Source organism: Cryphonectria parasitica, assembly GCF_011745365.1.
Source record: "Cryphonectria parasitica EP155 unplaced genomic scaffold M406scaffold_8, whole genome shotgun sequence".
Classification (NCBI taxonomy): domain Eukaryota; kingdom Fungi; phylum Ascomycota; class Sordariomycetes; order Diaporthales; family Cryphonectriaceae; genus Cryphonectria; species Cryphonectria parasitica.
Genome location: NW_024468916.1, coordinates 1,009,121 through 1,024,029, shown reverse-complemented (window position 1 = coordinate 1,024,029; position 14,909 = coordinate 1,009,121). Strand labels below are relative to the sequence as shown.

General features: G+C 53.3%; 2 protein-coding genes across 2 annotated transcripts; both read right to left on the bottom strand.

Moving 5' to 3' along the window:
• Positions 1-5,190: 5,190 nt before the first annotated feature.
• Positions 5,191-7,601, bottom strand: M406DRAFT_74394 (uncharacterized protein; the record flags this gene model as incomplete). Its single annotated transcript, XM_040925733.1, has 2 exons — positions 5,191-5,222; positions 5,480-7,601. The coding sequence occupies 2 exons, from the start codon at positions 7,599-7,601 to the stop codon at positions 5,191-5,193; spliced, it is 2,154 nt and encodes a 717-aa protein (XP_040772420.1).
• Positions 7,602-9,618: 2,017 nt separating this feature from the next.
• Positions 9,619-10,929, bottom strand: M406DRAFT_323867 (Metallo-dependent hydrolase). Its single transcript, XM_040919823.1, has 3 exons — positions 10,669-10,929; positions 10,175-10,565; positions 9,619-10,080 (listed from the first exon to the last, which is right to left on the bottom strand). The coding sequence occupies exons 1-3, from the start codon at positions 10,907-10,909 to the stop codon at positions 9,861-9,863; spliced, it is 852 nt and encodes a 283-aa protein (XP_040772419.1). The 5' UTR covers positions 10,910-10,929; the 3' UTR covers positions 9,619-9,860.
• Between the last annotated feature and the right edge of the window lie 3,980 nt (positions 10,930-14,909).

Sequence of the window (14,909 nt, the reverse complement as noted above, 5' to 3'; positions counted from 1 at the left end):
CTCGACGAGTTATCTCCTGTCGAAAAGATAATGTCTTCCTTGAGCCCCGGAAATACAGCGGACCCTGTGAACCGGCACGGTCCCCTCTGTGGAGTGTGACGGGATGACAGCGAAACAGCGGCGAGACAAGATGCTTGGCAGCCATCCGTTCACAGCCAGCGACCTGCGTCACCAAGACGAGATAGCGCTGCATCTCTCGTGGTCATGAGGAACGGACGGATGGATGGATGGAATGGGATGGGATGGACCCGCATCTCCCTGCCAGGCTCTGGTTGGACAGGTGCAGAAAAAAGGTACTTGTGTATTTGGAATCGCAGGTTGAGAAGTTCTCGACCGAGAACGTGACCAACGCTGCCGTCACAGTGCAGTCCCCGGTGGAACATTGGATCTTCAAAGCGGGTCGAGGTTGGTTCCAGTGCCAGGGATGTTGGGTGGCAGGAGGAGATGGGACGAGAGAAGAAAGGGAGGGACGAGGCAAGGCAGACAGACTTTGTTGGGCCCAGCGCGGTGAAACAACGTCGCAGCGGCGAGAGCAAGAAAAGTGTGTGTGTGTATGTCTGTTGCGTTGTCAGGTCGTGTGGCAGCGGGCGGTAGCAATGGTTGCAGCGTTGTGGCAGTTGTGGAGGGAGAGACCGCACCGCTATTTCGCAGTGAGGACAATATCAACCCCGCCTAGAAAGAGCGGAAAGAGCTGCTACAGATAGTGTGGTAAAAGGTGGAAGGGCGGAAGGACAAGGGAGCACTGGGGCGGGGTTGCCCCAGAACCAGAGCCTCAATTGTGGAGAACACCCACCCCTGGTGAAGCACCTGCCTCGCACACTCATGCCGTCCTCCAGGCAGCAGTGCAGCAGAAGTCGCAAGATCACCAGAAGTAGCGATGTAGCCTTGTAGCCTTGTAGCCAAGTACTATGTCACTTTTTTCACTAAGGTAGCGCAGGTATTCTCCAAAAGTAGCCAAGTACCACCCAGGGTATTGATGTACTGTACTATGTACTTTGCTTCCAACCAACTAACTGGCAGGTGCGATGAGAAAACGGAGACCTGTCAACCGTTTTGCATGGGCCACCAGCAGCAACCACCATCTTGGCACTTTCCGTGCCAGGAGCTACCCTACTATCGTGGTAGGTAGGCCCTTATGGCCACTGCCCATAGCTGTTTATACTGCCCCGCTAGAGGAGCTCTCTTTGCTCTGCTAGAGCACGTCACCGCCCTGTAACTACCAGCAGCAGGATCTTAACGACAAACGTTCTTTCCACCATGACCACAGCTGCCATTATTCAATCAGTACTGATATCATCAATCCATCAGGCGATCCATTGAACTACCAACATTCATCAACTTTCACCTCTAATCCGTCTTCAGGCATGTCTCTTTTCTAATTTATTTTATATTAAATCATCTGCAGCATGCAGGTGTATCGAGCGTCTCCAAGTGCAGCCAATCGAATATAGTCCTTCCTATCTCTCTCTCTAAATGTGGTTTTATTCTTCTTCTTCTTCTTCTTCTTCTTCTTCTTCTTCTTCTTCTTCTTTTTTTTTTTTCGACATGACAGCGTTGACACATCGTCTTCCCACTCCCCCAGCAGGTCCTTGGCAACTGATGCGGCCTTTTAGAGCAGCCTGGGTCACTTTTGCGGCTCAATATCGACTACCTACAGGACTTGCTCCCTCGTTAGGCAACACTATAGCCGACCGCCTGCACATGCAGCTGCATGGCATGGCATGGCTGCATACAGGCGCGCCCATTGTCCCTTGTCTCTGTCCTCTGCCCGTCGTCCTGCATGCACCTTCACCTCCCCCATCTTGGCTCAGCCACCACAGCTCTCAATCTCCGCCTTTTGCTTCGCGTGCCACCAGCTCGACGAGCCAGCACAGCCTGTAACGTTGAATCTGGACTGCCGGTGAGAGAAGCGCGCCAGGCCAAGCCGATCTTGGCAAGCCATTGCGACAATTTGAGGGCATGCATTCTTGCTTCTTGTTCAGCCTATGATTGCTAATGGTCTTAACCGGGTCTCAGATGCGTGTCCCCCCACCGGCGACATCCCGGCCGCGAGGCTTTTCCGCTACAATATCTCCACTTCACTGCATGTAAATCTTGGGGCCGCATTCACATGTGCACGTTTGTGTGTGTGTTTGTGTGTGTCTCCGCACACACAATGTAGGCGGGGAGATACTCCGGAATCAAGGTTGGATTGCCCCCCCCCCCCCGGTACGGAATGGCACGATTCCGCCCGAAGGGACGCAATATTTCATTGCTCATTTTCGTGTTCACAAAAGGACCAGGCCCGAGTCTTTCCAAAGTCGTCAGTCAACACATCACACGCCAAATATGGTTAGGTAGCCCTCCTCGGTTATCATCCAAGTGGCGCACGGCTTGCCCTCGGCATACCTGTTCTGGGACGTCTTCACCAACATTTGGGCCAACCGCAGAGGAAGTGGCTGGCGCAACATTATGAGGTGCCATGCAGGCCCTTCCCGGGCGCCTCCACTGTATCTCGATACTCCACTGCATCCCGATATTTCATATGAAAGAGAAACAGAGAGAGAGAGAGAGAGAGAGAGAGAGAGTACTGGTGCCACGTCGCAACGATCTCCCCTCTATTGCCGCTCCAGAGGCCAGGTTCGTGGCTTGCCAAGCCTTTCGTGATGCAATCACGTCGGTCTCCTGCACGCGCTGAGTGAGGTCCTTGAGCACGAGCACGCTCAACGTTGCTTTTTTGCCTTGGATGAGGAGACGAGGAAAAAGGCGAGGATCAGCCTTTCCGCTCTGTCCACCCACGGCCGAGTCCACACATTTGATTGACCTGTCAGTCTGGAGGGGTAATGAGAAGGGGCCTCGCAAAGAACAACCTCTTCCTTCCTTCTTCTCCTCTTGTTCGCCGGGACATCTATCCACCCCTCCACCCTCTTCCCTTCGTTTCCCTTGATTTTGTCATTTTATTTTATCGTCAGCTGGTCAGGCAGAGCCAGGAAAAAAGACACATCGCATTTTCTTGAAAAGCCACGGCGCTTCGACGATGTGCCAGCCTGCTTTCAGACTGCCTCATACGCCATCGCGGGCAATTCCATTGGTCGGCCTCTCGGAGCTGGCCATGGTGGTCTGTGGAGGGGGCCGTCTGCAGAAGGCGGCTGCCCTCGGTTGACCGGTTGGTGTAGCCGTAGGGCGAGCAGATGCCTTCTCCTAGTCCAGATTGCCTGGTGTCCCAATGTACGTACTAATTGGCCGCGGAAATGCCGCTCGTTATAATGTACCACATTGGGCACCAAGTTTCGGCTCGTGGAAGCGTTCTGCCTGACCGCCAGACGGCTCTTCGAGGATAGATCAGGCCGAGCGAACCAGCCACAGATGCAGGGCCAGAGGGACATCGTGCAGATACATGCCTCATCAGGCCAACAAACCATAGAGGTTTTGGGGGGGGGGGCGCCGGGGGGGAGCGCTGGCAGATGTCTCAGTTCGTCACATTTCCCGAACCAATGCAGAGGGCACTCTTTCTCCTCGTATGTGATGGTGGTGGTCGTCGTCGTCGTGGTGCTGCATGTTGACGTGGTGCCGACTATTCATCCTCGTTGCCTCGTCACCCTGGCGAGGGGAGGGTTGGGGGTTGGTTGGGTTGCACATTCATTTGTTCATTTGTCCAGCCCGCCCGTCAACGCGTCGAGCTGCGAGTGTTCAGCTCCGCTCAACACCACCACCTCGACCCCTTCAGGAAATGGATCATACGTAGAACGTCGCACAGCATCGATATTCATTGCACAACAAGGCACTCGGCGTCGAGTCGCATGTGCCCGAGGATCCTCGTCCCCTGTGTGAAGGCGGTCAGGGCTGCCCTCCCATCTCCACTTTCTTTATCAATTGTGACGATAATGAATTATTTCTTCTTCTTTCCTCTATCTCGAGAGGGGAAGCCGAAGCCCATCCTGTCCCGATCGGGGTCGGCATGAGCAGCAATACACTGTAGCACCGCATGTTTGATATGATGAAAGGGGTCCGGTCGCGGCCGTCACTGTAGTTGTAAATTCATCACTGCACACGCAAGGCAGACGGCGACTACAATCCTCCTTGTCGGCGAACAGGCTCCTTCCCCCCTTTCCCAGCGCATGGTGTTTTCTTCTTCGGGATAAGTGAGGAAGAACTAATATGTACGCAGCCGGATGCAATTCTGCCTGAACTTTGTCACCCCCCCCCCCCCCCCCACACAACCTGCCCAGGCCCCTTCCAAATGAATCCTCGCTTAAAATGCATGGCAGCGTATGCGCTGGTCCCAAAGCTGAGCGAGCTGCGACCCTCCTCGCTGTCGCCTCTCTTTGGGGGATCCTCGCAGATCACACCATCCTTCCTTTCCTTTCTTGTCCTCCCTGTCAATCTCCTGTTCATAAGAGAATTAGGAAAAAAGAGGGGCCCATATGCAGAGAGAGACGCAATTTTCACACCATCATCTTCTTCTTTCCCCCTGTTTTCCTCTATTTTTCTCTGTATCTCTCTCTCTCTCTCTCTCTTCGGGGCTCGCTCGCTCGCTCCCCGTCCCGGGGCCGACGCATCCTGTCAGCACCCTATCAAAGCCCTGTAGGGCTGAACTCTGGTTAGGGCTTGAGACAGCGCCGTAGTTATTGGTTCGCTTGAAGTAGGTTTGGCCCCCGCGCTGATGGATGCTAAGAAGGGAAAAATAGATGGCGAGGGGGAAGAAAGTTTGTTCTGCTGATGCTTTTTTTTTTTTTTTTTGGCACATGTGCGTGTTCTCGCTTGGGTGAAAAGAGCGGTGACTGTTGGACTGGAAAGAGGGTGGCCTCGTGTATAGATGTGGTTGATTCGTGCGGTTAGATAGATGCCGGTGATGTTGACGGACGGACGGAAGTGATGCCTGGGATCAACGTGACAAAGAAGTCTCTATTTGTGAAGTAGATGTGTTTTTTATATGCTAGTATCATATGATCATGAGACAAACCACTTGCCTTGCTTTCATGAGATATGAGATATTTTATTTACTATTGTTGATGCAGCTTTCTAGAGGGTAGCATGCTCGATGCGTACAAAGTAGATGTCTGCTTGTTCTCAACAAGGGACCCAGAGGGGGAGATTTCCGGGACAAGAAAGAGAAAACGAAGTAAAGGGACAACAAATCGAGGTGATGGGAGCAATACAAATGACCATAATGATAACAAATCCGAATACTGAATCCATAAGAATTAAATTTCATTGCATCGCAATGTCTAGAGAATTTCCAACTGTAACAAGAACAGCATTATTATCATCGCGCACATTTGTGCTCATTCACTCGTTCTACTTTCTAAGACCACAGTCTTTCTTGAAATCATCCCAAGCTCCCACCCCTTCCTCCCCCCCTCCCTGTCTACCTCTCACTGCTCGAGCCAAAGACCATCGTGAGAGGATCATATCCAAGCCGACATGGGCCGCCTGCCTGTCTGTTGCGAACTCGCCACCACTGTCGAGGCCGACGGTGACAGTTGCTCTATGAAGCTACTTTCTCGCAGGCAGTCAAGCCACGAGACTATGGCGGCGGCGGGCTCTAAGAGGAAACGCGGTGTGGACTCATGACTGTTCTGGTGGGAGAGTGGTACTTGTCGTCCGCCGCTGCGGTGTTTGTTCGTCTGAAAATGGCGAGGGGCATACTGAGGGAGAGGAGGAGGCAGAGGATGCGAGGACAAGGGCGACTCTGGGAGCTGGATCACTGTGGTGGTGCCGCGAACTGCACACTTGGTGTTGTCGGTGTTTTTGACGACGGGTATGTCGATCATGGTGAACCTGGGCTTGGCCTCCATCAGCCTGGCTGCCCTGCGGAGGGCAAGCGAGCTCCTGGCCAGGCGGCCCAGGCCGCCACCTGCAGACGCGTTGGAAGGACCACGCAGCGGGCTCGCGAGGAAAGCGGGCTGCTCCCTTCTCTCCAGGGCCGTCGGCATCTGGAGGAGTGCTGGTGGGATTGTGAGGCTGTCTTTTCTCGCTTCCTCGAGCCTTTCTAGTTCTGTCGACTTGGTGATAGCATCGGGACGACGACGAGGAGGAGGAGGAGGAGGGTTGCTCTTCGCAGGCTCATGTGGTATGCTCCGTGCGCTGAGCATTGTGCTCGCCCTCTTATGCCTCCTCTCGAGAGACATGCCCCGCCGCGGTGGCGCCAGAGGCAGCTCGGACTCGTATCTGCTCCTCAAGCGACCAGAATTGTCCCTGGACAGATGTATCCTCCTGGGACTTCTCACTGTGGTTTTCTTATCCCACCACACGTCCTCAACCCTTGACACGTCGACATGAACATCACCCAACCCAGCACCAGCGCCGCCTGTCGTGAACAGCCTCGACAGCACCCCCGAGACGTTCCGCCACGACGGCAAGCCAGCCACCACACCACGCCACCTTTCAGCCCAGCAAGGCGGCACGCACGACCTCCTTTTAGCCTTGGTCCTTTTTTGCACACCCGCCACCCCCATATGCCGTCCTTCCTCCTTCGCCTGTACATCCCCAAGACCAGCGGCGTGGTTGGTAGTGGCAGCAGCAGCAGCAGCAGCAGCTTCCTGGCGCTCCCGACGCTTCGCCAGGACCCTCTCGACGATGAGCCCATACGCCTCGTCGATGTTGGCGCCCGTCTTGGCCGAGACCTCGATGTATGCGTCGCCGCCGCAGCCACTGGGGCCCAAGCTGTGAGCTAGCCTCTGGGCTTCTTCTGCCGTGACCTGTCTCTCCAGCGGCCCGCCGTGGTCTTTCAGTTTGTCGGCCTGGGTGGCGATGACCAGCACTGGCAGCTCAGATACCTGGTGTGGTTGGAGCGGTATACTATCACTCCAAGGAATAGTTGGGTCTCGGCTGCTGGTATTGTTATCGTCGCCATCGTCTGGGTTCGTGAGCTTCGTAAGTGTATAAGCAACTTCGAGCTCACGCTGTGTGTCGACCGTGGTAACGGGGACAGGGGGTGTTGTCTGGCTGTATATGCTCGAGCTTCTCGAGGTAGACTGCGAGGCCATGACGCTGTCATGCTTCACGGTTTTCTCAACTTCGTCGGCTCTGTACTTTCCCCCAGCGTCATCATCAGGCGGGGTTGGCAATGTCTTGGAGAAGGAGTCCAGCATCACCGCAGGACGCGACTCATCAGCAAGTTGTCCGACGGCGTCATCGTAAATGACCTGTTGTTTGTTGCCCAAGCGCACCGCATCCTCGCGAGCCCACCCGTCAACGATCCACTCAAACGACGCCCTAGACGAAGGATCGAAAATGAGCATCACCGCGTCCACCTGCTCCAACAGCCTCGCATCCGTCGTTCTACCTCGTCCTCCTCGTTGTCGTCGTTCTCCTCGGAAGGGAAGCAACTCGTGTAGGACGAGGTGTACGTCCGTCCCATCAGCGAGGCTGACGTGCTTGCGACCGCCCAGCAGACACGCCATTTGAGTTCCTTCCACGCCGACGAACTGCCGGAGGGTGTAGCGTAGCTGCAGCTTCGTCTTTCCTGTGTCTTGTGCACCTAGCAGGGCGATGTGTATGTCCTCTGTGGGTCTGGGGACGGGCATGTCGGGTAATTCGGAGAGAGGGTGTAACTGGGAGGACCAGCCTGTGGCACTGGGGGATGAGGACCACCATAAGTCTTGGTTCATGTTGGGCATGTTGTAGTAGCAACAGCAGCATGAATAGTGGTGGTGGTGGTGGTGGTAAAGTATTAGTGTTTACTTTTACTATGATCAATGGAGTGTGTACAGATATCGTGGAGTGAGCAGCCATGGGCTCCATTGGGAGGGGAACATCCTTTATACCCAAGTAATGGGGAGAGGATGAGATACGCTCGGATAATGACTGTGACCAAGTGCGCTGGCTGAGAGACTACTTAGTGAACGGCCATTGAAGATTGTCATCATCTGGTGCTTTGTTGAGACCCAAGAGAGAGATGAAATAACATAATTACGTGGAAAGGGGGGGAGTGATCGAGGCACACTGGTAGAAGCACCGACCCGACTTGAGACAGCAAAATCGAACTTTAATAGACGGTAGAACGATTTGAGCCAGGTAGAGAGCTATAACGCCAAATCAATAATATCGTTATTCATGTATGAGCAAGAGGGAAGAAGGCAGTAGGTAGTAGTATAATCACAGGCTACAAGAGCACACTCGTCGTCACAACCAGGGTGAAACTTAGCCTCCAAGTAACCACTCATCACCAACACGAAAATGTTATGGCCAACGAAGCCGCGCGCTCCGAGACGTAAGGGGTAAAGTCTATATCAGTACACCAACGAGATGGTTAGCATTCGGCAATGAAGGGGAAGGAAAGAAAAAGAGAAGGAAAAAAACCAAACCACAAGAAAGCGATAGGAAAGGGAGAAAAAGCTTTCGGAGCTCAGACAGCCCGCGCCCCTAAGACGAACGAACCTTGGTATGACAATGTCCCCAAAGCGTTCTGGTCTCTGGAAAAGTTTCAAGAGAGATTAACTTCAGAAGCCTTGTCCCAATCGCATAATCGAGGGCTTCGTTTCGAGCAAAGAAACTGAAATCAAGGGACTACTAAGACACGACGCTTGTGTGTTGGGTGCTCCCCCAAGCCAACTAGTCTCAAGGGACCAGGAGGCGCAGACTATCAGGCTGCGTGGACCGAAAAGTCTATCGTGGCCTGTGTGCGTGCTCTTCCCCGTGCGGTTTGGTTGAGCTTAGTTTTCGAAACTGTGAAGATGGAGAGGGGGTTCCTGCAGCCTTGTGCATGATATCTGCGACGGTTGTCGGCTTCAGCTGGCAGGTCCAGTGTTGTAGATCAGGCACCTCCTCTGGGACGGTTGCGATCCGTGCAGAGGACACTTTACGGTCATTTCACTTGGGGAGAGACGTCAAAGGGCGTGATCCTGCGAGGTGTTAGCATATGGCTTGAGCTTAGGTTTTGCTTTCGATCTTTCTCATGGTCCCTGCCGTGCCCATTGCGTTTAGCCTGGAAGAGCAAAAACGCCTCTGGGCTAGGATGAATTATCATTCTTATATCAAAGGAATATGATCAGGATGTAGACGACTTGAGGTGTTTACTAAGGAAGCCGCCGTTCCGAGCAGGTAAACCACACCTCACAGTATCACATCAAGTGTTAGGGGAAGGCTACAGCACTGATCAATAGAAGGATAAGAGAGAGAGAGAGAGAGAGAGGCAAAGAAGGAACAAGAAACCACGGCGAGCCGGGAGGGAAAAAAAGATATACCAATGAGAGTTCAACTCTGTAACACGTCACAGAGCCAAAGCCAACATCGAACCAAACTCGATCGGAAAGCTTAACAACTCATTGGACGATTTAGAGTTCACGCACAGAAACATGGCGCTTCAGATCGGCCGGTTCGGGTGAATTGGAACGCTCCCGGATCTGTCGGTTTGCTGAGATCTGGATGGATGGATCGAAGGCAATAGTCGGTAAAAATTGATGCCGCGGACGGGGATCGAGATAGAGAAAAAGAGAGGCCAGGGGGTTGCCAAATCTTATGGATTCCGTAACGGAGAAAGAGGAGATAACAGTGCAGGACTTTGACGGTCTATCGCAAGCCGAGCTGTGCCGGTGCTGACAGGTTTCATCGTCCGTGATGAGTAGTGACGACGACAGATGGTGATACCAAAGAGCACCCACCCTCACATAAGCACAGGCAGGCTAGTCAAACAGTCAGCGGGCCATAGATAAATCCTGGAATTTGAACGACCATCCCCCTCTCGGCCCCTCTCTCTATCGTACTGCATGTCATGACGCTGCCTCCAGAGATGAACAAGACAGAGCAAACCGCCGCCAGAAGATCATTACACAAAAATGAACATAAAAAAGTATACCGGATGCGTCGCGATCTAATGGATCGAGCATCACGAATATAGACAGAGGAATTGTATGGTATCGTAAAACAAAAGGAAAAGATCATGAGGTCTTGACAGTGACAGCAGATGCCCCAAACTCTGCAATGACCTCGTCTAGGAACGCTTCCCACTTCTTGGCCCACGCGGCGTGGATAGCCTCATATTCCTTCTTGGACAGACACGCGTGCTCTAGGCTCCACTCGATGAGCTGCTTCCAGCCGAACAGCGTCATGTTTGACTTGCCGATCATGACCTGGTAGAAATCGTGAGATAACGTGGAGCTAATGATGATGATGTGCACGTTAATATCAGAGAGCTTGAGCAAGTGGGCCGCAGAAAGGCCGGCAAAGGGTTGGGTGGTGAAAGGCGGCTTACTTAAAAAGTGTCCCGTTGTCGCTGTTGACCGTACAGTGCACGTTGTTGGCGAGCAGGGCGTACATGGCATGTCCATTGGCCCGCGGCGTCAGGCCCAGAACCTCGTTCGATATCGGGCACAGCTCGATACAGATGTTATCCTGCTTCATCCGCTCCATGATATAGGGGTGCCTGGTGAGGGCAAACCCGTGGCCTATACGCTTGGACTTGAGGAGCAGAGCGTCCAGGAGGTTGCCATCCGTCTCCGAGCCCATCTCCAGCGTCTCGCCGCAGTGGAAGAGGAAAGGAATCTCAACCTTTGCCTCCCTGCAGTCATTTTGAAACTGGAGGAATTCGGGGATGAAGAAGTTGAGGGGCTTGCCCTTGCCTTCCTCGCCAACCAGGTCGAATCCTGCAGGAGAGAGGAAGGAGAGCTTAGTCGACGGTCCATAGAAAAACTGGGGCAAGAAACAAAAAGAGAGTGGGGGTCATCTGTTCGGGGGTTTCACACTCACCGGCAATCCACTGCGGCCACCTCTTCTTAAATTCCAAGCACTGCTTTAGTCCATTTGCGACCTTGTCCTTGGGATATGACCTCGGGCAGCAGTAGATTATCTTGAGCCCGCCAAAGTAAGCGCCTGGTTTGCGCTTTGCCTCGGCCTGGAACTTCTCGTACTCGTCGATAATCATCTTCATGATGCCAATGTTGTCGATCTTGCTCGACCCGTCGTCCATCCACACCTGGTTGGTGTCCATGAAATTAGGGCGGATCTCGGCGTACTGTATGTTGTCTGCCACGAAGTCCTCTAGGCACTGGCGTGTGTAGGCGCGGTACGCCGTCTCATAATTAAATAGGCCCTTCATCATCTGTGTGCGCGTGTTGAACTCTTCCCAGGCACCCGAGACCGTCTGCAGCATGTTGTGCGCCTCCTCCTCGCGAAAGACGAGCTTCTCCTGCAGCCACGTCATGGCGTCCTGGTCCCTGCGGTGGCTGGGGAACTCTTTCAAGAAATCCTTGAACTTTTGTGCTCCCTGGCGGTCCTTGTAGCCCGCGTCGAACAGGTTTCCCGTGCTGGACGCCTGCGCCATGATGGAGAACTGGATCTTGGCGCGCTTGTAGTTGTGGTAGTCCTGGGCATCGAGCAGCGGCAAGTCGCTGGTGATGTACATGTGCTCCATATTGCTGGCAATGTCCAGCAGCACGCTGGGCTGCAGGCACGAGTTGAAGTGGATGTGCAGGTGTGCGCCCTTTGGCAGCTTCCTGGCGACCTTCAGGACCTTGGACCTATCGATCAGGACCCTGTTGGACAGGAAATGGTCCCCGGCGAATCTCTGGTGCTGCTGTCCGTTGAAACCCTGCCGTGTTGGCTCGACAGCAAAGACATTCTCGTCGTCATCCCGCCTCAGGTTTCGGATAATCTCATCCACCTCCTTCTCCTTGGATGAGGCCGTTTTGGCTAACTTGTGCTCGAAACCCAGGGACCCCTCACGCCTCTGCAGCTCCTCACGCTGCTTCTGGTAATCAGTCACCGTGACCACGCCAGCACCAGTACTGCTGCTGCTGCTGTTGTTGCTGCTGATGATGCTGCTGATGGTGGTGGCAGTCCCCACTTTGGCGTCGATGATCTCGTCCAGCGCACCCACGGTGACCCACTGGCGGGAGGAGGAGTCGCCAGTCTTAGATTTTATGAGCCGGCTCATCTTGCTGTGCCGAGAGTCAGTGACGGCGCTGGAAGGGTGCTGACGAGAAGGGATCGTATTGACAGGTTTGGAAAAATAACGGAGGCGAGGCCCCTGTGTGTATTCCTTTTCGAGAGCTTCCGGCCCATCCTCCTTTATAGAGCTGCAGGACGCTCCCATGAAGGCCAAGTTGGATCCTCCCCCGCAAAAAAATGATAGTGAGTCAGGGTCGTGAGTGGTCTCTTTGTTGCGCAGCCGGCGGGTGGAGGCCAAAGTAGCGACGAGGATAGATAATGGGACGGCCTGTTTCTTTTCTTTCTTTGTTCCTCTTTTGAGGGGCCGGCCGTTCAAACGCGCCGCCAGCTGCTGAGGATCTGCTCTCACAAAGGCTGTTCAAAGGGTTAGGGCGCTCGACTAGTAGACGCGACGCTGGGTTGCGAGGTTGGAAAGCGGGCCTTGGAGGGTCAGTCGCTTTGCGTCCAAGCAGCTGTCCACAGCCTCTCGAGCAAGGTCCTTCCTTGGCCGCGTGTGATGCTCGATTAACCAGTCCAAACAGCCAGAGCCTGGACAAGAACTAAGTGGCCCCCGTCTTCACACTGGTGTGTTACGCTCAGGGTTGCGCACGACGTACGCGGATCACGCTTGAGGTGGATGGTCTAACGGCGGTCGGGGGCGGGTGGCTCGGTCAAGAGTGCAGTAGTGAGCGATCCAGTGGTTGCATGTGTGTTCATCAGATAAGAAAATGAAGTCTCAGAAGAGGAGGAAGGGAGGAAGAGGTGTGGTGGGCTGTGCAGACAATTAGATGCGAACTAAGAAGCATGGAGGATCCCACGCGATAGGATGATGGTTGGGTGCGTTACGTAGAGTGGGGGGTGACATCCAGTTCAGGTACGATACGCCTACTATTACCACCATAGCACAGGGTCACAGGCCAGGGGGCGGCTGTGATGGCCTGGTGGCCTAGTGGTTTAGGGCGGGCCTGTCTGTTCTTGTGCCTGGCAGGGCCCCTCCCCCCCCCCCAAAAGGTTCTGTCTCCACATACTGCAGTTGCTGCTCAAAACTGCAATCCTCACTCTTTTCTCGTTAGTGTACAATACGTATTAATGTATGTACGCTCTTTTGCAATCCTTACCCCATTCCCAGCCAGCAACATTTTTTCTTGGACTCTTGTGGATTGAGAACGTGCGCAGGCTGCCTCAACCATCTCACGACAGCCACGGGTCACAACAGCAGTGAATGCGTGAAGAGTGGCAGCATCTTGAAACAAAAGACTGGGTCGGGTCGGGTTGGGTTGAGGCCATCACAACACGCACCAAGCATGCCCCTAATCACACTTCCATTCATAGATGACGCACGCCATCATGGAGGCCCACGATCTTTGAGTCGTCCATCACCGCAGCCGCCGACCTGCTGGCTGGGCGTCAGCATTCACTTCCCCGGAACCGCCAAGATCTCTCTCTTCCCTTTTTATCAACGCAGCTCAACTCTAGCAGTGAATCCCTGTTCACCGCCCCCCCAGTCCAACTTTGCTTGACAGTTCATAATCGGCCTCTCCGTCCATAGACTCAGTCCTTGGCATCGGCCGCTCGACAGCATCCAACACGCAGATAGTTTATTCTTCTCGGTTTGATGTTCTAGTCTATCAGCAGGGACAACGAATTACCGGGGTTGTTTTTCTTCTTTCTCTTTCTCCCTCTCTTATTGACCAAAGTGGATCATCATCCTGTTGCAGTCGCTTATAGAGGCATGCATGTGTGGATCGTACCACCATGCATGCTGCATGTCGGGCCAAGATCGCATACAATATCCTCCAGGGCTGATCGTACTACCTATGACAGCTGTCCCGTCCTTTTTATACCCATAGCCTACCAACCAGCGCTTGTAAGTATAGATTTTGCCGGCATGGTCCGTTCGAATGTCACTCTGGCCCCTCCACACACACCACATTTCTTCAACTTTTGCGAAGCCGTCACAAGATGATCCGATCTCTTTTTTCTTTTTTCTTTTTCTTTTTCTTTCTTTCATTCTAAAAAAAGTAGTTCTGCATCTGCCGCCAGGCTGTCCCCATAGATCACACTCACAAACGCCGTGAACCTTGTGAGGATCCCCCCCCCGCGAGTTACACTCGTAATGTCCAAGGAGACTGAGCGCTTACATAGAGACAACCCTGGTGTAGAACATCCTCTTCCACCGGGGTTGATTACTCATTGATCGATATTCAAACGCCACCTTTTTCTGGCTCGCCACTGCCTCTCCTGTGGAGATCGCCGGGACGCCCGCCAGCTGAAATGTGGCTACGCTGTCCCCGCCGCTCGTCCATCATGACGTGAGTAGTGTTTACTCCGACCAAGCCTATGATTTTTCTTGTTCTTGGTGTGGGATAATGGAAGATGAGAGAGGCTTCCACTCTGTGCTCAAAGTCAAAGATAAGGGTTTTGATCGTCAGATGGACACCGCGCGAGTCTGTTGTTGACCCTCAAACAGGAAAGTATAAAATTTATAAACCTATGCCAAATAGTTATTCAATCTCTCCATCCTGCCTTCGACATCGACTCTGTATAATACCACATCATCACAGTCAGCACTGTGGAGGGTCTTCTGCTGGTGCTATCATGGTTCTCAATGTCGGATTTCAAAAAGGGCCAGACAGTTGAGCTAGGTGAGCATCACGACCAGCAACATAGAAATACATAAAAACTGCCGTGAAAAAGAGAATGATTGGTGAGAGGACAATGGGGACTCTCCTTACCGAAGGACAGAAGCCACTCATATCTGTCGTTTACGTTTACTATCAGACATCGAAGAATCCATCATCATCTCGGTCCATCGACCGCATTCCTTCTCAGCGGTCATTAGAGCTCAAAACCACTCAACTCTGGGAGGCTCTCTCTGAGGCCCGAGAGCCCTGGTAGTCCAACACAAAGCAAAGCCTCCAGCACCGTGCAACTGTGGTGAAAGAGTTTGTCAGGTGGGTGCGCGAGAAGTTCATGGTGTCCAGCGGATAACTGAATAACTGATACGTTGTGAAACTTTTGGGGCTATAATCTCACTTAATCAGCGTTGCCTACTTATCGTA